Raw genomic sequence first — 25,420 nt, forward strand, 5'->3', positions numbered from 1 at the left:
AACACATTCAACTTACACATCACTACAAATACACAAGGATATCGTCATATACCAGTTATATTAAACAACAGTATTATAGACTATTCCTTACAGAAAATACAACTTTACAAGGTGCTAATTTGTGCTGTATAGAGAACACCCAGAGCAATCATCGCGCTCACAAACAGTTACAGCTAGCTGCATAAGTACTTTAATTCAAGACGGACAATTCTCATATTTCTTCTATATTGCTAAATGCATGTGAAGCAAAGATTCTGCATCTAGAGCAGACACGTCCACAGTTTGTTCAATATATCACAGCAAGGGGGTGAGGTCTGGAAAGACAGGTACAATAGTACACCAAGCAGGAAGGTAAAGGCTGCACTACTGGAATGTTCCCATGCTAGCAATAACAGACAGCTGTTGTAAAGTCTATATATTCAGACTCAAAAGTAGGCCTCATGCATTCTACAAAAGATTATTCCTTAACTCTTTATCTCCATGGGGAGTAAACCCACTACGCCAGGGCCCAGTTCTGGTACTAAATCTAAAAATGACAAAAACATCACTAAATAGGTCATTAATTCAAAACAAATCGACCTATTTTGATATTTCTTAATCTAATGAATCAACTCCTGAAAAAAGAGACCTGAGTGCGGCAATGGCCGAAAAGTAATTTGTTGTTGAAGTCGTCGTAAAGGAATGTGCCCAAGCCGCTGTCTGAGCCGCTGTCAGCGGCTCACCTGCAGTGGTTCCGACCGCGAGCCGCTGAGAGCGGCTTGCTGGAGATAAACAGTTAATGATCACAAAACTTTCCAAAAAATTCTCAGCTTCCTGGGAATCATTGCTGCAAGATATCATTCGACAGGCCCTTAAAGAGTAACACACTGACATCTTTCGTTGTTTTATTGACAAAGGAAGGAAAATTTGTTTAAAGCAATTTTCCCAATTACACACAATATCAGACTTTGGCCAGAATTTCAGCAAGTGACCATTATCAAATCATGACAAACATTACTTCTTACAATCATTAAAATATCTACGCCAGCAAAGTCTTGTTCTCCAGCACACCCATGATCCAGCCCCGGAGATAACTGACTACAAAGTGACGTCGGTGGCCTAGTGGTTAGGCTCTCGGACTCGCAACCGTAAGGTCGTGGGTTCGAATCCCGCCAGGGGCCCGACGTTGTGTCCTTGGGAAAGGCACTTTACACGAATTTTCCTCACTTCACCCAGGTGGGAATGGGTACCCGGCTATAGACAGCGAAAGATCTTGTCAGTTTGTTAGTGTTTGAGCGCTTAATCAGATGCTTGCACTGTATGCTTCCCGGCAAGCTGAGAATGTTTCGGAGTGTTCTATGGTCTGCTGGGGTAATAATATAGTGTAAAGCGCATAGAGCCTGCTGTTGAGCGGGGATATGCGCTATAAAAATGCTATTTATTATTATTATTACTATACGGTCTTCATCTCACAGTGCAGTTGATTTCTACGTCTATTGCTGAATTGTCCAACATAGTACGTGGAACCACCCCTTACCAGACAAGTACTCCTAATTTTAATACTGACTACACTGTTACCTCAGTTTTGAGTAGACATTAATTTTGAATCCTGCCACAACAGCAGTCCAAAAGGCAAGCTCTTTTAACTTTTAGAACCGTCAAGAGATTTTTCATGTGTAAAACTTACATTCAAACCTCCACAATTGTTGGTTCTTATCCAAGAAAAACAGATGATCAATCCTAACTACCCTACGATCAAGGGGTGTAAAATAGCATGAGAAAAAAACCCCCAAAAAAACAACACTGATGGGGACCAAACTCTTGACATCTGGGTTGACAGGCAGCACTATACCTGCCAAGCTACTGAACCCCCTTCAGCAAAATCTATTCTCCCTCTTCAAGTTGTCTATAGCGTACAATTCTCAAATGGTTTTCTACCATAAAAAAAAACAACCCAACTCAAAAGTAAATTATGGGGCGCATTACCTTGATATCTATGCCAGCAACATTGCCCCGGCCATAAAACTGTACTTGATGCTTCTCCTTGTAGAGCAAATTGTAATCCTGAGACGTGTCATCCCCAGCGTCCCAGTCGAACACAAACTTACGGTCATTCAGTCTCCTAATACGCTTGCGCTTCTTAATTATGCCTAGGTAACGCTCCTGTATAAAAGAAAAACAAAACAAGAAAAATCTTGTTTTTTAGTCATCCATTACTGCACAGTAAACATTACATGAAACGAATAACAGAAATGAAAAAAAAAGGGACTTACTATTTAACTTTTGATCTCTTTCCGTCTAGTAAACACCACGTTTACAGCAAACCCTGATCAAATGAGCTTCATAGGAAAATTTTTCCACATTACACAGATTTCATGGTAAGCAGAGCTAAAGAAAAAAAGACAAAAGGGTAAGGTGGCCCCTTCTGTTTGTTGCAAACAAAACTGACATGATCACAAGGAAGGCATAGTGTAACCTATTTTTAGTCATAAATAACATGCGCTGAACAGTCAATCTTTGGGAAATTTTTAAAAAAGGGAAACATTATTTTCAACTCCAGATGGAGGCCTTGACCATACAAAATAGCGTTCAAAAGAGGTTGAGGAATTTATTTTATGGTTTTCCAGGATAGCACTCAGAAGACGAGATGAAACGGCTCAGAATTCGTTTGTGTTGACCAGATCTGTTGGAATTTTTTATCGTGTTATCGGAAGTTGCTGCACAGGGTTAAGAGGGGGGAAATGGGGATCTGATATCTTTTCATGACAACAAGAATTTCATCTTAAACAGAATCTACAGTATAACATACATTTGCACTTAAACTTAAAGATATTCATGAACCAAAAAGTTGACACTTAAACAAATCAGTTGTTTTGACAGATCTATTTGTGAGGCATCGTGGTGAAATCAGGCCCCCCTGGAAAAATAATGAAATCGAAGAAACTTGTATTTTTCAATCAATTTGACAAATTTTTATCAAAATGTCGGTTTTTTGGGTTCAACGCCTTTTATATCCTTTTAAAAACACATTTCTGTGTAGATTTTACCGAAAAATGTTGATTACAGTCACAAAAAAAGTAAATTTTCAGTTTCCAAGGCCTCTCAAACTATAGACGTCACAAAACTTTGGCAGCCATTTTCTCGCTAATTTTACCTCTGGTACCAAGCAACCCCCACCCTCCTCAACTGCAAATATATTGACTCACACATTAGATGGGTATTATTTTCATCAAACACAAGGCAAATGAACAAGCTTTGAGATAATACTAATAACTCCCCAAGCCCAAAAATTGAAGAGATTGAAGGATTCCACCCTGTCGCAACACATTTGCAGTGGTCTACAGTTACAAAATTAAAATCGTTGGAACTCAAATCAAAATACTATCGGTATCAATGCTACAGGACAAAAACAGTGCCAAAGGTAAATGAATGTCAAACACTGACCCTGATGGCTTCAGATTCTTTGTCCTTGTCTTTTGAATCTCTCATTTTGCCTCCCTTGTCATCTTCCTCTTCTTTCTCCTTATCCCTCCTCATTTGTCTTTCTCTGCGCTCTCTTTCCCGTTCTCGTTCACGGTCCCTGTCTCGGTCTCTGTCACGGTCATCTGAAATATAACGTTTAATTACGCACATGAAATTTTTCAGATAAAACGAAATTATGATTGGTGTCATCACAATGAAGACAACTTCAGAAAAGTCTCTTCAGATAAAAAGGACTATATTTACATCTGGAAGGAAATCTTATATTACTTATCTAATGAAAAAGAAATTCATTAGGGAAAAAAATACTGGGATAGCCTAAAAAGCTTCCCTTCAATGTTACAAGAGAAATACTTTTAAGTAGCCACAGGCAAATTTCAATCTCACAAGGAAAATTTTTGTTAACTAATATTAAAGATGGCCATGTGCCCTGGGAACTAACAGTTGATCATTGAGATAACCGACTTATCAACCTTCCTTATCAAGCCTTGCATCAAGGTAGCTTGTTACCAGATTCTGAAAAACATTTGAAAAAAAAGGATGCCTTAAGCCTCCCCCCCCCCCCCCCCCCCCCCCAATTTGTTTTTAAAAAAATAAAAAATTTGTTCTCACGACACAAACATAACCATCTTTTCTCTACAAAATACAGAGTCTGAAGTGAACAAACCTCCAAAATCTTTCGCTGCTTTGATGAAGTCCACCTGCTTTTTTCTTTCCTCATCCATTTTACGCCTGGCCTCATCAGCCGCCACCTGTCTTTTTTTCAGAGCTTCTGCTACTCGTTCTTCTTTTGTCAAAAATTTTGGCTGAGCACAGAGAAATAAAATTAACAAAATGAACCAAAATCAAAGTCCATGCCATCAACAGCAATTAACTATAGATAAAGCAAAGAGCAGACTTTTAATGGCACATGTTTTTGGGGTTTTTTTTCACCTACACAAATCTCTGAGACAGCTGCAAGCCTCTGTTTCATTTGGGGACAGAAAAATAAGTACAGCACAAGACACTATTGAGCACACTTAGTGCAAATGACCATTATCCTGTTGATAGTAACCATCAACATGAGTGTCAATCATCCCCCTATCTACAGTCACTGCACGTCATCGATAAAGACTTCATTGATGGTATCGGGATTTCAGGTTTTTCATTTGGATAAACCTGCATGCAGATTGCAGAATCAAAAGAAATCATAAACCAACTTCTTGTCAGTCGTCCTTTTATCAGAGTCAGGCTGATGAAAGATTTATGCCATGTGTATACATTTTGATGTTTCCATTAAAGTCTTGAAGAGAATGGGGGAAGTTTGAGGGATCCATAAATTGTAAGGAAACACTGGAGTATATATTATGTAGACTGGTGAATCTTAATGTACAAATTAGGATGAAGATAATGGTTTGGTTGACAATAGAAGGGAAGTGGAGGTGCCTGTACTTGATTTTAAAGACAACGATGAACCAAGCTCTAGGTTTTAGAGCTGATGGTGGAGACAATGAACCTGACAAGGATTCTGATGTAGCATTAGATGGGTAATTGAATTACAGAATTACCTGAAGTAATTGTACAAGCATTTACTCATTTACTGAGGCTCTAGGATCCATTAGACATTGTTTCCTCAGTCAAGTCCTTCCACAAAGACATACTATAAGACAGAAATATCTCAAGTTGTGAGAGGGCCAGGTGGTGGTCAAAAGGGCCTTATCACATGTATGTTAAACGAAAAGGGTTCTGAGACAAACTAATAAGTAGCAGATGGGACTGAAAGTAATTTCACAGATAATCCATAAGTGCCACTTTTCACTGGTATGCTCCAGTATATTAATTCTAGCTTGTTCAGTCACTTACTGGGAGTGAGGAAAAGGGTAAATAATGGGTGTTATTTCTGCAGATTTATCTCCCTTACGTTTGGAATAAAAACAAGATTAGCAGCAGGGGTCTTAGTGTGCCAAAGGGATAATTGTTCACCAAACCCACATGTGTGATAAATCAAAAGGAAGTTTTCCCATACCAACTGTAAACCTAAAGTAATTTAGCTTCTCTTACCTTGCTTAAAGCCTCCTCCTCAGCTCTCTTCTTTGCCAACAACTCTTCCAAAGACAATGGAACCTTTTTATCTTTGACGTCTTCCTCCTCTTCGTTTGTGCTTCTGAAAAGACAATGCCCTTTACCAGTGAGTTCTAAATACCATGAGAACAAAAAACATAAATATAAACCAATGATCATTTGATCTTACACTATCATTTGCCACAAACACTTTCACAGCCAGGCCAAAGATTTTATGAGTTCTTTGGAAGGATTTTAAAGAAGACCTGGCAGTGAAAGGGTTTTAAAATCACCTCACCATAAAAATCACCCACGAGAAAACAATTATATTAATATGTGTGTGTTCCTAGAGAAAGGTACCAAAAGTCGCCCCAGAATTTCCTATAAGGCACAACCCTTTACTCAAAATTGTCAAAATCCGACTTTTGGTACCTTTCTTTAAGCACACACACATTATTAAAGCTTTGAACTCACTTCAAAGACCTGTTGATGCGAAGTCAACATCAATACACTTACAGTCATTCTAATTATATAACCCTTTATCATTCAGCAGAACAAAGCTACTCCTTGGCCCCTTCTTACTGCTGTCTTTCGGCCACAACCCCGACCTTACGGTAGGTAAGACCTGACACCTAGCCTTTTTGAAAAAGTCCGAAAAATCTCGATTGTCCTGTGTGCAACCAGCGCATTTTAAAGAACCCTTGGAGGTAAAAAATCTATTAGAGTAGGCTTAGGCCGCCACCCGGGCAAAATTAAAAATTAATTCCTTCCAAACTGAAAATTGTTAATGTGTCCCGCACGCTCATATCACCATTTGCATTGGCAAGCATAGTAAAGCACTTCCCAAAACAAAAAGAGAAAGAACAAAGTTCTAATAGATAAATCCTTCTAAAAAAAATTAAATGAGAGTCAAACAGGTCCGTACTGAACTGAAATACAAAAATCAGTTTAACAACCACAAATACATCCCAAGTAAGTTGAATAATAACAATAAAGCTATCCAGAGATGCCAACCATAGAAAACCGAAATGAGTATTGGGAAATATGAAAATGTGTAATTTCAGGGGAAAATGTGTATTCCCCACGACCGACCAACTAGTAATAGTAAAATGTTCAGGGTGTCCAGCAATATTTCCTGAAAAAAAATTACTAGCTCACCAGCTCAAAAAAGGGAGCACACACGCGTACAATATAGGCCTACACGTATCCAGTCAACAACATGTCAGTGTTAAATGTCGTACTGGGGTCTGGTTTGGCTTCAGTATTTCAGTCTATTACATACCGGTAACATTTTCCTCTCATTATTATATAAAAAAGAAATCCTGCTTTGAGAGTTGGGAAGGGCCTTGAACAAGAATTTCGACTATCAAGAACCAGTCTGGGTGTCATGATTCATAATATGAAGTGACAGACTCAAATTATTGCTCAAACTAATAGAAAAGCAATAACTTGAAAGGCTCAAGTAGACCCACGCAGAGTGAGAGTTGTAACAACTACTGTTGGAGGGCAAGATGCAGTGACACTGAAAATCTGCCAGTCTTGAAGAGAAAGCTACAACATACACTGTAGGTATAATTTACTATCACCCATCCAATGAAACGCGAACACTTTATTTCAATAACACAGACATGCAAAGTATGAAGAGTTCCGATTCCGCACATGGCCTGCACCAACGCGCGCTTTGTAAAAAGCTCTAATCAAAATTCTGAAATGTGCTTCCAAGTTTTTGTCCTCTGGTTTTGCCTTAAATCCTTAAAAAGTCAATTATCTCCTCCCCTATTCTGTAGTCCAATACTTCGCCACGGCGTAACTCCCACCAAAGACGGTCTTTGCTCACACGATGCCGCATTTATTTATGATGCGAATGCGCGCAAGTCCAGTGACCGGTCAAGATGGCGAGCCAGACAATCTAAAAATCGGACGACGCTAGTATTTTCTTTTCTTTTTTTTTTCACAAGTGACAGCACAGAGACGAGTCCGAGCATTGATTAAATTTTATTTGCATGGCGACATTGTGTTTATACTGCACAACCTGCAGTCACACATGTTGCGTTATTATTAGACAGGCAAACTTCTCGGTGGTAACGAAAGCGAAAGTAGATCGTATTCGCGTATTTTCGGCAAAAAATCTTACTAAAATACGTAAAATCCTACTGGTTGGCATCTCTGGCTATCTAATCTAACAGCAAAAGAAAATAGAGTAACAACTGACGTCTTTTCTCCTCTAGGTCTTGGGGACTTCGATTTCCTTCTGCGACTCTTATCTCTGTCTTTGCTATGACTTCTGTTCCGCTTGCGCTCTTTACCAGGACTTCGCTTTCTGAAATCAAAAATTTTATTTTACAAGTTACAAAAACAAGCTAAAAATTCTTACCTTACCAAAACAGTCCTTACAAGAAGCACGATTACATTTCAATACATTAAATACAAGATATAAAGAAACATTTACAAAGAAAAATACTACAGACTAAAAATTACAGGACAAAATTCATTGTTACATTTCTTTTTTTTAAAAGGGAACATTTTTAATGCAAGAGAAAACAGTCTGTTCAGCGATTACAGTTTGCAGTTAATTCTAAAGGTATTATTCATACAAGCAAAGAAATATCCTTCCTTTTCAAGAGAACGAACAGGAAAATTTCTATATTCAGACTTAAGAAAATAAAACACGTTTGGAATCATTAGCACCACCTCTGCCATGGCTATTTGAGATTAGGCTTTTTCATATGACCCTCTTCATCTTCATTCCTCGAATGAAAGTTCCTTAACAAAAGAAATTATGTAGTCACCTTTCTTTTTCTCTGCTCCTTGAACGATGTCTCGCTGATTTATGCTTGCTACGCTCCTTTGACCTTGACCTTTCCCTTCGAAATTCTCTTTTCTTAGAGTCATCCGGATCCATTCTGCTGTCGGTTTTGACAGGGCTCCTAGACCTTGAACGACCAATGGGTCCCATGGCTATATCTGAAAAATAACGACTATTTTTAAAAATCCAAAAATATAACTAGGGCAGGAATGGAGACAAACTACAAGTAAGTCATTGCTTAATTTTAAGAACTTGGTCACCAGACAAAAAAGAAGGTACGTGGAGAGACCAGATCTTTACAATTAGAGGGAACTTCAAGGGGCACCACACAGACTCAGCTTCTAATCGTTACCACCACAGTTAACAAAAATTATGGCAATTTAGCCCCCAGATCAGAGCATCTGCGTGCGGTTCTAAAAGTAAAAATTTACCCATTAAATAAATGTAGGCCTGATTCTTTAAAAATTTATTAAGCCTAGGCCTACTTTACTTAATTTCACTTCAGAAATTTTTAATCATGAGCATTTATAAATACACAAGGTACAGAAAAAAGCAAAAAGAGCGGCGGGAAATTTCTTCAGACTTCAGCTGACAAACGACAGATCAAGTGAAGAGCTGATATAATAAAGTAAAGCGAGTTCAATTAACAAAAGGCACATTTTCACCACATGTCCAGTGCCCATTGGCACAATCAGTGCACTCTTTTGGGAGAAGTAGTCCCAGACTAACTCCAGAGAAATTTATATACACACAATCAGAAACAAAAACGAAAGTCGAGTAAAAAAAATGCCGAGTTGCAAGGGTGAAAAGGGCCACCGGTAAATTTATATATAGAAAAGGTCCAAACCCATTTCAGACATAATTTGAGAAAGTTTTAAATTTTAAAATTAAATCAGGAGGCAAAAATGTATGGAAAAGACAGGAAATCGGGCTTGTTTATAACTGGATTTGGACCTTTTCTAGGCCTAATAATACCAGGGCACCCAATGAGGAAAAAAATTATGGAGAAAATATATCGAAAAACATAAATTTTTAAAAAAGCAAAAAAAAATTAATAAAATGCTAAGCCAGCTTTTTTACTCTACTTCCATTTTATGTTGTTTTGTTTAGTAAAGGGTTTTACGACGCTCGCAACTGCATAAGGTCATATGAGCGCGGGACACACCTAATACTTTTTCGTTGGTAGGAAATTTTGAATTTTGCCCGGGTGGCGGCCGAAGCCTGCTCTTATCGATTTTAGACCACCAAGGGATCTTTAACGTGCGCAACTTGCACACGGGCCCTCCGAGATTTTTCGCCCTTGTCCGAGAAGGCTAGGTGTAGATCTTTCCTACCAGAAGATCAGGGGTGTGGCAGAAAGACAGCAGTTAGGAAGAGCCAAGGAGTAGCAGTAGAAAGGCTGCAGAAAGAGTCAGGAGCCCAGAGGAGGGGGCAAAGGAGGTGAGGGGGTGGGGGCAGAAAGTGGAAATGAAAGCAGACAACAGAACAATGCTAGAGAGCAGGAAAGGAGGTGAAAGGAGACAATTTTAGAGAAGAAAATTTTTTGGTCGCTACCCGGATTCGAACCCGGGACCTTTGAATGAGAGGCCAACACCTTAACCTCTAGACCACGAGAGCCCCCACTTCCATTTTAGTTTACGATTACAGTGTAGGCTATTAATTTCTATGAAGTTGGGCCGGGATCACTTCCCCCAAAGAGTGCCGCACGAAGGCTTAACTGCCAAGTTTTCAAAATTAAAAAACAGATTTTTATAGCGCAGTCTGCGAAAAAGACCAGTTCTTACTTCAAAAAGATATTAAAAGACAACTTCTACTCAAATTATAAGCACACCACAGACACATATGTTACAATGTAATATATATTTATATAATTTCAGATGATGTGAATATTATGTGAATACTAAATCTATGAATTTATGGGCAATGAAGATCAATAAAGATTTTCATTGCCAATGTGATAATCCTCCAACTCCACAAAACAGAGGAAAAATGATCGCTCATCATCGAAAATACATCTGCAATCTTCATTTAGATCTTGGCCTCGAAACAACTAGATCTATTATAAAATGTTTGTCCGTCTAGATCGAGACCTAGGCCATAGACTATCATAGATTTTATCTAGAAAAACCTAGGTCTACCCTGAGCCAAGAGTGCACTGAAACTTTCCGATCACAAAAGATTTCCCCTACTGGGTCTGTATACTTCGTGACTTTGTTCCCGGTTACCGGGTCTGTAAGCACTCCCTTTTAAAAACGCACCCATCCATCACTTGAAAGCACACACGTCCGTGATCAAAGAAATAGTTTTAGCTCCTGCGTTCATTTATCACAAAGGCCACCCCCGTAACACACACATGATGACCCGCGACCCGATGTGAATGAATGAGAAACAAAGAAGGCCCGTAGGTTACTTCCCGCATCAATAGCGCATGCTCTTAATAACATTTAATAACAAAAAATACAGAAGGGGCACACTCGCGGAAGGAGGTCGACTTCCAGTCTAATTGCGTGGACACTACTCTCGTCGTCTTTTTGACTCCCGTACTTATTTACGTTCGCCTATCTGGTCATAAATTTTCTAATTTTTCTTGCTTGAAGCCAGTTTGTAGTTTGAAAGTTTGTATTGAAACTAAGATGGAAAAAGTTAAAAACATATTTTCTGATGCCAAAATAGATTTCCGTACTCAAACCCAAAAATAGTACTAAATACACGCTTTTTTAGTTACCTGCTTGGCAGCTATGGATAGGTTTGATTGCCATACTCGGGGCCTCAAAAACAAACACTTTCAAACAGCCAAGAGTCGGGTGATCGGTTAATATTAGAGAATCGACCTCCCAATGAATGGGCACTAGACTGGCAGTCTAGCCGTACTTATTCTTAATATATGATGGCTAGACTGACCATTTTAAAAAAATAGGCCTACTGAATTGTAAATATAAATTTTTAGTGTGCAGTACCTGAAGTATTTGTATTTGAGACGAAACCAGGTGCCTTAATGACAGTGCCTGTATTTTAAACCTCCTGTTTTCTAATGTTAATAGGGCGTAAGAGAAGTACGGATGGACTGGCAGTCTAGCCGTACTTAAGTACGGCTAGACTTCTTGGCTAGCCGTACTTAAGTACGGGTAGACAGCCAGGCTAGCTGTACTTAAGGACGGCTAGACTGTCAGGCTAGCCGTACTTAACCCTGGAAGCGCGCAGGCCCTCTATATAAAGGGTGTGAGCCAGGCTACCCGGGAAGCGCGCACACCCTATATATAGGGCAGACCTACTTCGACCGGGAAGCACGCAGGCCCTATATAAAGGGCACAGACGCTGACCCTTTTCAATGGAAAATTCCAGTGTTCCTTATATATGGAAAATGACGTAGTCAATTACAGGCCAAAGTTATAAATAGTGACCAATGACTTTGCAAGTTAACTTGACCTCGTAGAGCGTCTCTTGGCCGATATATCGATCGATAAAGTGACGCGGTCCCGCTGAACGACTACACGCTATGTGTTATCACTTGTTTCGCCGTGCTGATGTACTAATTGTTGAGTTTATCGCGTTCTGGGCTTTGTTTGCATTTATTTGATCGCTAATCATTTTTGAATGGCTCATTCTATCAGCTTAACTCATTCGATACATATTATTTTCGGCTTGTGGATGAATTTTTTTCGGGAGGGCGAAATGAGATGATGACTAGTGCGCAGTTCACAGGTCTTGGGGGCCATAAATTCAAATAAATATTAACACATTATATATCAACATTTTCAGTATGGTTTGTAGAATACATCTGTATTGTTTATTTGTGCATTTTTCAACTTTGGTTCCTGTAAGAGGCGATTATGCAACACAATTGTGATCTGCTGCGGATAAAATTTGAAAACAAAAAATTTATAATCTCAGATGAAACTCAAAAAATATGTTTGCACCTAGTAAAATTATACATCAAAATAACCATAACTGTATATAGAACAGGAAAATATTGAAAAATGAGCAGTTATTTACATACATTCCATAATATTTGTACATTTGGATCATAACCTCCGATATTGAAAAAAAATCTTTTAATAATTTTGAAAATGATCCCAAACCGAAAAAAAACCACTCGTATCTTATATGGAAATATTCAGAATTGCATTTGGAATAAACATATACATATCTTGGGTATTACTTTTTGAGTAAATTCACCCAAAAGTAGTGATTTTGGGGAGAAAAAAAATATTTTGACTTTTTAGATTTCTAGATCTCTAGGCCTAGATCTAGCACTCAAAAATATTGATTTCTCAATTACAGTGCACTGGCAATTTGAGTCCAGTAGTAATATTATAAAGAAGAGTCCTGCACTTCTTTAGTGAGCAAAATAATGATACATTTTGTTGTGTAAAAGTACTAAGACTGGTGTCTAGGCTATAATTTCGGCTTCGCGATAAAACAATGGCGCATGATATAAACTTCAAAATCGTATTTCAAAACTGAATCAAAACTTCCGATTTTCGGTGGAAACGCTTGACCCGGAAGTCAACTTTATATTATGACCTTTATTTTAACATGGATATGTGGATTGGAATAGAAACTAAGCTAAAATTGAACGTCGGTTCTCGAGCCGCCGGGGGCGGCTTAGCGTACTGACGGCACTTTAGCCGCGCCGCCCCCCACGGCTCGGCGTGGCGTAGCGAATGAGTTAAAGAAAACATATGCTTTTATATATGCTTTTTATCATCTGTTGAGCCGTAAATGGTCATTTTTCAGTAGCAGGTATACATTTTGGGTATCTCAGCTGATTCCCCCCCCCCCCCGACAAACCCCCATGTTTACAACTGATCGTCCGTGCGGCGGCGGGGCATTTTTGGCGGGTTACTTCCGGTGAAACGCTGAGCGCTTCTAGGGTTAATATTGATTGCTGAATTGTAAATGAAATTTTTAGTTTGCAATGCCAAAAGTATTTGAATTTCAGACAAAACCAAAAGGTGCCTTACTGACATGCATGTATTTGAACCTGAATAATTATACTATCTAGATCTAGATCTAGATCTAATGAGACCTGTTGTACTTAACAGGCTTGAGTCGATAGGGCCAAACCTAGATCTAAATACGGCTAGACTCCCAGTCGTACGGCTAGCCACTTCGTTGCCCCATACCCTCTAGCTCTAACCTTACGTAACTTACCCCTACCCAAAACCCTTCTAACCCAACCCATGAATACGCCTTCCCCACACCCTGCCACAACCCCGAACCTTAATTATCCTATACTCTCTTCTACTGTTTCATAGTGGTTGCTCGTTACGGAATTCCTCCCAATGACAATGCATTGATTGATAGACTGGATTCTGGATAGCTACAAAGTAAAAATGAGACGAGCAACGGACACAGCTCCGTCAACGCCAAAGAAGTCCATCAGTCATTTCTATTTCAATTTCATTATGCATTATGTCATGGGTAGACTCTAACTTGTAAGTCTAGATCTAGATCTAGATCTAGATCTAGATAGATTCTTTTCAGAATGGAAGTGGCTATTCTCATCCGGGGTGAGAATAGAAAAACAATCTACCTCTCACCCCGGGTGAGACTTGCGACCGTAGGCTATTCTCACCCGGTTTGAAACAAGACCTGTTTTTCCTCATTTCGGAATACTGAATACTTTCTATCGATGTGGATGGTCAAATTGAAAAAGCCAAGAAAAAATTACGTTATAGCACAGCCACCTCTATTCTCACCCGGAGTGAGAATAGTGCAGGCGAGTCTTGTGGCTATTCTCACCCGGTGCGCGTTCACCGAATTTTGCGTTCACCCTCCTAAACCACAGAATTCTACACTATGATAACAGAAAAATTGTAGAATTCTGTGCCATGAACAAACGTTCCATTACAATTATTGTAGCCTACTAAAAGCGTACAATTTTGTCTGTGGGCAGTGGAGAGAGAGAGAAAGAGAGAGAGGAGTAGCGCGAGAATTTGACATTGTAACAAACAAGTACTAATCTAGATCTAGATCTAGATATTTTAAACTCTCCAACGTCCAACGGAACGAACTCGGGGCCCGAACTCGGAACTCACTTAGCCTACCACAGATAAAGAGTGTGTAGATTTAGTGTAAGTGTATGTGTGTATGGTCTAAAAAATGAGTACTGGGTGCACACGTTTATTCAAAGTGTACGTATGATTACTAGGGGGTTTGAATCAGAAGATAGTTGGGTACCCAACTGTTTTCACCTCTGTTTACTCAACACTCGGTCATCAATGCATCAACAACACAGTACACACACAGTCCTACGCTGTTCACTGTTCTCCCAGTTTCAATCAATCGCAGCGAAAACGTTGGTTCCGGTTTGCGGGTAGGCCCTAGATCATTATGATCCAAGGTTTTAGAGTACAACATATAGAACTGTTTTTCCCCCTTTTCGGAGGCTGCTACAGAGAAATCAAACTAACTGAAGATTGACTTTGCATTATTCATATTCACTGATTTTTCATAATGGCGCAATAGAAAGACTAGCCAAGTGTGCAAGAAAATCATTTAGCGCCTTTGACTCAAGTACTCGATAAAACATGCTCCCAAAACGATTGATATTATACTAGGCCTAGAGTCTATGTGACTGTTTAAATTATTTGTAAGACCCAAACAGCACTTTTTGTTGTTGTTGAAGAAAACATAACTTCGAGGACCAATCTAATCACTATTGTCTACTTGCCAATGTCTTGCAGAAAAAGCAATTTCAATTTTAAATTATTGTAGACACACAGTTGACTGTACAAATACAAGGTCAGTCAAATAATGCATGAGTAAGTCTACTTGTCAACTGAGAACGCATATATATATATGTGTGTTTAGAGCATGCTATCTCCAACTTGATCTAGATCTAGGTGTGTACCAATGTTAGAAAATTAGAAAAAGACCAGATTTCGCTGTCTTTTAGAACAAAGAATTTTGCGGGAAAAGCCATACTTGAAAAGCAAAGTCGCGACCTCCAAAAAAAAAAAAGTAATAATAATAATAATCTAAAAAAATTTTTTTTTAAAATAGGCCTAATAATTATAACACCGAGGCCGTATTAAGTAGGACACACTGCTTTGACCCTGTTAAGTATTATATATATGAAAAGAATTCCCCAAATGCTAGAAGCAAACTCACTTTTTTGTTCACTAGGAGAGCCTACCCATATATCCCGCTGAAATACATCATGTATTATTAAGCTTATGAGTTCTTATTGGTCAAAAAGGTCGAAACAACCTGCCTCCAAAATGATCAAAACTGTGATGATTGAGGCGCAAATCCTTTGGCCTAACAACAAAATTTGAATAGATCTAGTACATGTATTTATAGAACAGTGAGGGAGCGAGTATGTATGTATGAGTGTGTGCGTGTTAGTGTGTATGTATGTGTGTGTATGTATGTGTGTGTATGTATGTGTGTGTGTGTTTGAGAGACAGACAGACAGACAGACAGACAGACAGACAGACAGACAGACAGACAGACAGACAGACAGACAGACAGACAGACAGACAGACAGACTGCAAGACAGAGACGGTTAAAAACAGAGACATAACGAAAAGAGAGAGAGAGAGAGAGAGAGAGAGAGAGAGAGAGAGAGAGAGATTGAGAGAGACAGAGAGATCGAGAGAGAGACAGAGAGAGAGAGAGAGAGAGAGAGAGAGAGAGAGAGAAAGAGAGAGAGAGAGAGAGATTGAGAGAGAGAGAGAGAGAGACTGAGGTATTTGAAGAGACGGAACTGGATAGAAACACTAGAAAAGGTTCTGAAAGCATTATCTGAAAGTGAAACAGCTCGAGAAACAACCTCCTTGTTGAGAAGTGTGGGAACAGCAGATCAGAAAGACTCAAAAACTCATGATACACAGTCCAAATAAGCAGAACTTAACTGCCATAGTATCACGCAAACCAGAGAACTTTAAATGATTTTAATAAAATAGAACTAGACAACTAAACTGAGGCAAGTTGAGCTCTGTACTGTAAAGGTCAATTTAATTTCAGTCTTTCCGCTGATATGCTTTAGCTCTCTCTCAGCCAAGGTACTTATTGGCCCTCACAGGCAAAGTCCCCGCCTCCTATATGATATAAATTGCCTAGATTGGGGTGAAAAAATGCATACTTTTACACCAAAAGAAAACAAAAAAAATTGAAATTAAATGAAACAAGCAAAAGAAAACATAGCCGACTCTGGGCACGTACTTCATCTTTCTATTTTTTTTTCTACCAAATGTAAACGACACGAGTTCACTTAACCCTATCCGTATGTCCTGTTTTACTATTGTATCCATATATATTTGATGTGGGGAACTATGTGCCACCACTTTCCAAAGAGGAAATTTACTCGTAAATCTGAAAGTTTCAAAGAGATCTTCGCACTAGAAGTAGATCTATTCTAAAAGGTGAAGAATACAACACCGAGGGTACAAAATGACCCCAGGGCGTAGGGACAGCATTAATGAGTGGGGAAATTCATTCAATTGGATCATGCAAGATGGTTAAGTTGTGTCTTTGGGAACATTAAATGTTTACATTACAACCACAACAATAAGTCATGGCAGGAAACAAAGCACATCCAATTTTCTAGGATGTTAATTTTAGTTGACGTTTTTTCATCATCCATGCCTGGCAAGACATAAGTTTGTTTTCCAAGTCTGTAGCCTACATAAATGTATGTATTGAGTTTTCAAAATGACAGGAACTGTGTTGATTGTAACGTAAAGCATCAAAATCTACAGCCGACAAAATAAATCAAACGAAACAAAACGCATCAGTGCCTGAGGTGTGCTTTCTATTTTCTTTATGTAATCTTGCTTGCGAAAAGGTCCATCAAAAAGAGGTGAAACTTAATTTGATGATGACATCAATTTTGCACAACTATTGTGATCAATCATTACAAAAATGAAAAGTAAAAACAACAACAACAACAAAGGTGTAACCTAATCTTTATTTTGTCTTCTTCGCAGAAGAAATGAGTTCAACTTGGGAGACTGAAATTTAAGTGTATAGAGTGTCTCCAAATAGACTAAAATTATGTCCATGGATACAACGAAGAAACTCCAGCCTTTCCAATTAATTATGGTAGCTGAAAAGCAAGCTAAAATCTGTGTTATCAGTGTTTCGCTCTTCACTTTGCTCACAAAAGACAGTTTGTCTTGCATGTGGTGAAATTTATTAAGCATCCAGCATCCTCAAAATAATGTATATTGTATCTTTTGGGATGTAGCCTAATTCATAAATTTACAGGCATTACAATACATCATTACAATCGATTAGTTAAAACACGAAAGACTCTGAGGTACGCAAATCTTACACTCTTTACCTAGCATGCAGTAATGTATGAAGTCTTATTCATGAAAGGGGAAATTCACTGAAGCAATTATCTTTGTCTTTCTTTTCAGATACTGAATCCAACCCAGCCAACAGGTGGGGAAGGGGGGGAGAGAGAGAGAGAGAGAGAGAGAGAGAGAGAGAGAGAGAGAGAGAGAGAGAGAGGGGGGGGGGGGGATGGAGAGGAAAGAGGGATACTTCCCTCAACTCCTACAAAAAAAAGTGTTCTTGGGGCCGTAAAGCATTTACAGTCATTTTGATAAATCCTTAGGCTGAAGATAAAAACCGAAAGAGGAATCCAATGCGTAATTTTTTGGCTCGACACCTTGTTTGCAGAAGACGTGACAGTGAATCCAAAATGAAGAAAAGAATAGTAGATCTACGTAACTTTCTTTTGAGATTTAAGAAAAACGACAAATATGTAGATCTAACAGAAAGTGGCCTTTTCAGGAATTGATGAATAAACACAAAAGAAAAGTGTCTCTCCATTTAAGTTGACAAAATAACAGATTTCTCTCACTGCGCTATTAGTAGGATTCGTATAATTTGACAAACAGGCTGGGTAACTGTGGGAGTGCAAAGTACAAGTATGTACCGGTAAAGTCTTTCTCTTGGGCCCAAACAAGTTACATGTATTAAGTTAATAATTACAACAGATGTGCAAGACCGTACAGGAGTTACTGAACTTTAAAACTATCACATATCCATTACGGTGTCTATAAATGTACAAGAAGATATTCACTGTTTTACAAAGAATTTTAAAGCCTACTATCCAGACTTTTAGCACTTTATCATCATCCATAGACAGCCCTTCTACACATAAAATGTACACACTTAGCTAACGATAAGAGTTTCGAAAATGTAGCCACGTTCATTCAATAATAAATGGGGATTACAAAATAAAAAAGCAATTTTTTCATGCGAACAAAAGAAGAGAGTAACAATGTTCACAATACATTACTAGTATCCCTCAGCAAATGATTGAAAAGGTGGGTTAAAATAATTGCAGAACTTTTGAGAGATAAATTTCTATTGTAATTACAAACAACCTAAAATTTCATTCACACCATAAAATCCCTGAAACATGAATGTTCTCTTGACCGAAGCAAAAAACCTAAATTCTACACTGTGTTTTTACACCCCCTCAACACAATTTATGTCATTTAGGAGGCTAAGCGGGCTTCTGACCCTGTCTATCAGGGCCAACCCAGGCTGAGAGGGTTACAACATTCCAACAGAAAGACCAAAAAGATACTCAATTAAAATTATTCACCCAGCTCGGGAAAAAAACTCAGGTCTCCTGTATGTGACAGTGAAGCGCCTTATACTACTCACAGACACTGGTCTGGAGAGAAAAAATTCAAGGGAAACTATATAGTAAATAATTGAATAAAGAGAAATCCAGACAGTCTTCTCAATTTCATGCAGCCCAAACAGTGGAGAATGAAATACTTGCCATGAAACAATATGAACAGTCCAGTAGGCATATAGGACACGGAAATATTCTCAATATGTATGAATTTTGTTATGTACATGTTTTGAATACAAAGAAATAATTAACATCATTCTTGCACAACAAAAAATTCAGGACTTGAAAATCAGTTTGCTAAATGCGTGTTTCGCATTGTGTTTGCTTTGAATGATAGACTGTAAGTCACTTATTGGCCTGTAGAATGTGTAGCATCATCACATTAATTGAGTGGCATCGTGGTGAAATCAGGCGCTCATCAAAATAATGACATAGAAGAACCCAACATTTTTCCATTTGTTGATCAATTTCTGTCACTATTTCAAAAAAATTTAAGCCAATTTAAAAACAAATTTTATGTGAATTTTTGTGAAAAACATTGATCAAAGGCACAAAAAAATATAAATTTACAGTTTCTAGGAAAACTCAAGCTTTGGAATTCTTCAAACTTTAGCAGAAATTTTCTCACTAATTTTACCGCTGCTGACAAAATGCAACCCCCACTTTTGAAAGGTGGATGGGTATTTTTTTTATCAAAAGGAAGACAAAAGAACCAGTTAAGATATTAATTACTTTACATGCCCCCAAATTGACGAGCTCCAGATTCCACCATGTTGTGACACAATTCAGATGCTATCAGCACCATTATGGAGAGTTAAAGGCAAGCTGCATTAGATCAAAAAGACATTACATACTTCTTTTATTTCAAAAGAAACTACAGTGTAACACGGATAGGTCGAACAAAGAAGACTTGAAATCACGCATCCGTCAAACTGTGCCTGCGGTCACGTTTCTTTTTCCATCTTTATCTTTGTAAGATATCCCCTGATCTACAGAACCCACAAACTACCAAGACCAGTCCTGACGAATTTGAGCTATCCGTGTTATACTGAAAATGGAAATGGGGCAGCTGCAACGAAAAAACCACAATAATATGCTCAAAACTATTCTGACTCTGACATTAAAACTTTCACACATGATCCACAAAGCTCTTACAATTCAGTGACAATTGTCCAGGTATAAATTCCTTCTTAGCAAAAGGTACACAAAGCACACACACGTAATATATAATACAAAAATAATAATTTAAGTCTTGCTCTCAAACACATTTTCCTTGGTATGACAACGAGTATCATGAATATTGGCTGAAGTCCTCCTCAGCATTCAGTCTCTCCTGTTTATCTTGTTCTTTAACTTGTTCCTGAGCTTCCCGTTGCATTTTTTCCATCTTCTCCAGAGTCACAGACTTCAAAGGTAACAGTTTTGGTTTACACAGAGCTACTGTGGGCATATCTTCCTGGTACACTTGACCTTTTTTAGGAAGCCACTCCGAAATCTTGCTTTGAGACATATCGTAGCTTACTTTTTTCTGAGGAATATTGCAGCTTACTTTTTTCCTGCGATGAAAGAACACAAGAGATCACAATTAATAAAAAAGTACATATAGTACAGCAAAACACAGATAGGTTGGACACAGAAGATTCAAAATCACCAATCCGTCGATCTGTGCTTGAGGTCCCGTTTTTTTTTCTTCTTTATCTTTGTAAGATATCCCTCAAACTACAGATCCCTTGAACTGCCAAGGCCGGTACAGACGAATTCGAGCTATCCGTGAGATAGATAGATAGATAGATAGATAGATAGATAGATAGATAGATAGATAGATAAACAGATATATAAATATAGACAGTATAACACGGACAGTTCAAACTTGTCGGGACCGGCCTCAGTAGTTTGAGGGATATCTTAAAGATAAAGAAGAAAAAAAAAACGGTACCGCAGGCACAGTTTGATGGATGCGTGATTTCAAGTCTTCTGTGTTCAACCTATCCGTTTAGTTTAAGTATCAGTTTTAGTAGAGGCTTTACAGCGCTCGCTACTGCATACGGTCATATGAGCGTATGTTTACCATACCTGTTGGAGCCAGATACATACTTTGTTCTACAAAGAAAATTTAAAAAAATTTTTTTAAACTTCTCATTCACGGTTAGATAAATTTCTCTGACAGTACTTTATTTTCGTTATAAAGTGAAATAAAATTTCCGTGTAAAAAGGAAGCAACAACGCATGCAGGCAGCTGGTGCACCATTGTATTTTTGCTCACTTCCTTATAAAATTTACACTGGGGTATTACATACAAACACATGGTATAATATTGTCAAGAAATATACTCAGGGAGAAGTAAGAAATGCTGTTGTTTAGTTGATCAGAGTTATATCCATCCAGCAGGCATTTTTGTACCATTTTATTAATATTAAAACGCCAATCAATTATTTTCCCTCTTTGCATCTCTAGCTTCCCATAGAGGAGGCCTTTCAGTTATCTTCAAACCTAATTACTGTGTACGAGCTGCTCATGTTTTTCAAATCTGTCATATAGGCCTATATTTGGCAACTTGGAAACACACATATCACTTTTCCCATAAAACCATGACAGCTACAGAGTTGAAAGTTGGCAAGTACCTGCAAAAAGATAGATAAGTCCCCATGACAGAGCCCGATTTTTTTATGCATTTATTTCCTGAATTTAGAAAAATATATTTGTAAAAAAGTTCCCGTCCTTCTTTGGCCTTTTTAATTATTGCACTGAGAAACGAAACAAATATATGCATAGCTGTCCTTGAAAGCAGAAGTACGGGAAATGATATTTCGCGAGGCGCATTTTGTTTTGAGAGTATATATAAATCTAGACCTTCTAATTTTTTGCATCTCTCAAGATTTATTGTTCTATTCCAGTAGAGTGTAAAATAGGCCAACGACTTTCAGTTGATGTTAATGAACCGATCATTCCTTTCACCGAAAGAGGGCCTAGCTAGTTTGATATAAAACTTTTGATTTTGAAAATAAAATGATTTCATTTATACCCACCCAGGTAAAGAAAGAACCGGTAACCTGACTGTAAATAGTGGAGTAATTGTTCCAAGCGTCCAATGTGATAGTAGTGTGGGCCATCTGTGTGCCCCAGGCCCTTCATAGCCTACCTCTTTTGGAGGAAAGGGCTGGGCAGTACGTCAGTACGTAGAGGTACTCATTATCTGTACTCTCAATAATACCTTAAGGAGGTGTCATTGCCAGAACTAAGCTTTGGGTACTGGTGGTGGGAACGTACCAGCACCAAGAATTTTTTATTGGCATTGGGAAGGTGCATGCATCAAGCACATAGTACTGCAGGTGATGTGTCCCAACCTGCCCTACACTGAGTCTCTGTCTCTCTCTCTCTCTGAAACACATACACATGACACACCCACAAGTACACATTATAAACACACACACACACACACACACACACACACACACACACACACACACACACACACACACACACACACACACACACACACACACACACAATGTGTATCTCCCCCACCCCTCCCCTCACACATTTTATAATAGAATTTTTTAGATCAGAAAGTGAGAAAGCCATCAAAGCCATATGACGGTTTTTGCCGCCCTTGTCAAAGTCAAAGCATAGTCCACTGAAAAAAGATCACCAACACACAGTGCAATAGGCTTGTGGTACGAAGCTTGCTGTGTGTGTATTGCGGAAAGGGAAGAGGAGGAAGGGGTGCTGATGAAAAGCGAGGCAGGCGTAGACGAGAATACAACATGTGCATAGCCTCTGATGCCATCAGCACCAGACTAGCAGTATTCGAGGTACAGTGCCAGTAATGTAGTGGTACTCAATTTTGTCAATACTGCCTAGCACTAGAGGGGAGTTGACCATTTAAAATATTTCAGGAATAAGTAAATTTAAGCTGCAATATTGAGATCATTTTTCAAAATGTCTCAACAAGAAACTTCTTTGTTCAAGTAGCCTTGAAGCAGTGACTAATGAGACAAGAGGAGTGATAAAAATTCAAAAGAGTTCAATTCATTTTGAAAAGTTACAACAGTAAACACTTAGATTCTAAAATTGTCCGTAAGTTCAAGAAGAATTAATTTGTTCTTACACAAAAAAAAAAAAGATATTTGGCCCTGTTTTTCTTTCTTTTTTGGGGGGTTTTGTTTAGATGGTGGGATTCGAAGTGAGTTATTCTCAAGTATACATGCCATCTTTCAGAACTCCCTCCACTGTTAATTCGGCACTTATTCAAAATCCATTTTGTTAATCTGTGTCTCAGATTTCAAAGAAACCAACGTTGCCTGGATTGGGTGCTTTCACCCATGGTGGTCAAAACGAATGTTAGGGAGATCAAACCACCTCACTCTATAATCTTATCCCGAAATACTGACCACTGACCAAAGAATAATGAGCACATACAATGCGATGAAAAATGTATTATTTTGATAGGAGATATATATACTTCATAATCCGGTAAGGAGCTGGCAAGCCTTGACATCAGTCAAATGTATAAAAAAATGTTAGCAGGTTGCATCAATCACACACTCCTCAAGGCCCAAAACATAATATAGTTGGTCTATATGTCATGTGTACCACACTGTTCATTTAAGTAATGACAATCATACCAGGGCTGTGTTTCGAGTACCGGAAAGGTAAAAAAACTATGCATAATTACAGTTACAGTTGAGGTAACCTACGCTTACAACAATCTGTAGGCTTGGACTTGGAGCATAAAATTAAATCTCATTTCATCCACAACATCCGAGATCCCAAGATAAAACGAAACAGTAACAAAGCTGTAACCTAGGGCAGCTTATTTCGGCTTGGGAGGAATTCCGAAACGAGCGACGACTACGAAACAAAGTAGAATAGAGAGTTGGGGTTAGGGTTTGGGGTAGGAGTAGGGTTTGGGGTAAGGGTAGGGTAAAGGTTTAGGGTAGGGTAGATCTAAGGGAAAGAGTAGGGGTTATACTATAGTATAGTAACATACTATTGGGGTTGGGCCAGGGTTAGGGTAGGCGATCTCTTCTATGTCTCTATATATGTGTCATGACGCAGTGGAATCAAATCTGAACGTGCATCTTTCGTTCTCCGAGTGGTGACGACCTGTGTTTGTTTTACCAGTCTTCATTGTCTCATTTCATAATATACAGTGGCTACGTAGTAGGCAAGCTACGTTCACGGCGCCCTGAATGCAGTTTGCAGTCGCTGCGTATGTGGCTTATTATACATAATATTTCGTTTATTTTACCCTTCCATAAAACCAGCAACAAAAAGAAAGCTTACCAAAAAACAAATCAACAAAACACAAAAACCCTTCTTATTACACTTCCCTTTTTCAAAAGAAAACAAAAACCCTTGTGTGCCTTGTGAATTAGTCTTACAGCAGTCCTAACCCTGAGGCCTGAGGTCAGCTCCGGTTTGGATTTCGGAAAAGAAAGGTTTGCCTTCTTCATTTTGAACAGTCCTGCCTAAGACGGCCACCTGTATTATACTGACACTTTTCTCCAAGATAATGTCTGGCCGTTTTACACTGGCACAGGTTTGACTGTAGCCTACTTAAGGCCTATTATTGGATTTAGTCCCAGCTCCTACAGAAGAGGGCGTTTTTTCGGTAGTCTCCACCCCGCAATTGTTATACGCCGGTTTTGGCCCCAAGAGTAGTGGGGTTTCAGGGGGTCTTGGCCCCCTGAACTAATAAAATTAAGGGGGGGGGGGCATAACCCTCTGATTTTACCATATTTGATGTTTTGCAGTTGTTAGGTTTGATACCTTAGCTCGCCACGCCTCAAACGTATAGATCTAACGTATAAATCTAGAAATCTAGATCTAGAGATCTAGATCAAGATCTAGATCTAGATCTAGATTCAATTAATAAGGGGGGTACATGGGCGTGGGAACTACCGAAAAAGCATATATAAGAGTGCAACAACTAACAACGACACAACGATTTTTGTTTTCATTAGCAACTGGCCTACAGGCAGTTTTGCATGCTGATGGGTGTCATTCTTCGCTCATCGAAACACGGAAAACACAAAGCAGATGTGTAAATTAGTAATGAACGAAACTTACAAAAGCGTGAACTCAGACGAGTAGGTTCGTCCAGACTTTTTACCTGGAAGAATGTGACTGGTTGGCATGTCAACAAATAGAGCTGGATTCAGCTTTTCTAAATTATGCCCCCTGTCCGTACGGTGTATTGTGACATTCTCGGGCGTTAAATTTTATCGGAACGGCCTCCTTGTTTTTCTTGCTTCGCGTAGGGCTTGATAAACAAACTACTAATAACCACAACGGAATATAAAAAAAAGAATGATAATTTCCAAAGGCGGGGTGAAAATGGCTCTAAAAAACATTGGGTTTTTTAACAGTTTCTATGCAAATTGTATCTGCGTATCCGCTCTTAGTCTTAGGAGACTAAGGCTGCGTTTTGATGTGCACGAGGCATATAAAAGATTTAGATCTAGATTAACTGGGAGGGGGGTTGAGATGGCAAGATTTAAAGA

General features: G+C 38.7%; 2 protein-coding genes across 7 annotated transcripts in view; both read right to left on the bottom strand.

The window, feature by feature from the left end:
- Positions 1-25,069, bottom strand: part of LOC101851776 (probable ATP-dependent RNA helicase DDX23) — a 34,957-nt gene extending 9,888 nt beyond the window's left edge. The window contains exons 1-8 of one of the 6 annotated variants that reach the window (XM_013088090.2): positions 13,304-13,311; positions 11,574-11,576; positions 8,289-8,463; positions 7,712-7,819; positions 5,500-5,602; positions 4,127-4,265; positions 3,424-3,584; positions 1,966-2,142 (exon numbers count right to left, since the gene is read on the bottom strand). In XM_013088090.2, the coding sequence (XP_012943544.1) occupies positions 1,966-2,142; positions 3,424-3,584; positions 4,127-4,265; positions 5,500-5,602; positions 7,712-7,819; positions 8,289-8,455 (855 nt within the window). In that variant the 5' untranslated portion in view covers positions 8,456-8,463; positions 11,574-11,576; positions 13,304-13,311. Of the gene's footprint in view, positions 1-1,965; positions 2,143-3,423; positions 3,585-4,126; positions 4,266-5,499; positions 5,603-7,711; positions 7,820-8,288; positions 8,464-11,573; positions 11,577-13,303; positions 13,312-13,883; positions 13,933-14,346; positions 14,370-14,493; positions 14,606-25,029 lie in introns of those variants that run through there. The other 5 variants (XM_035972627.1, XM_005088976.3, XM_013088031.2 and 2 more) reach the window with 5 other exon arrangements.
- Positions 18,381-25,064, bottom strand: LOC101852130 (BBSome-interacting protein 1). The gene is made up of 2 exons (XM_005088978.3): positions 24,987-25,064; positions 18,381-20,470 (listed from the first exon to the last, which is right to left on the bottom strand). Exons 1-2 carry the CDS (start codon positions 25,052-25,054, stop codon positions 20,206-20,208), a joined length of 333 nt encoding a protein of 110 aa, XP_005089035.1. The 5' UTR covers positions 25,055-25,064; the 3' UTR covers positions 18,381-20,205.
- Positions 25,070-25,420: the final 351 nt, after the last annotated feature.

This window comes from Aplysia californica, unplaced genomic scaffold (genome assembly GCF_000002075.1).
Source record: "Aplysia californica isolate F4 #8 unplaced genomic scaffold, AplCal3.0 scaffold00002, whole genome shotgun sequence".
Lineage (NCBI taxonomy): Eukaryota > Metazoa > Mollusca > Gastropoda > Aplysiida > Aplysiidae > Aplysia > Aplysia californica.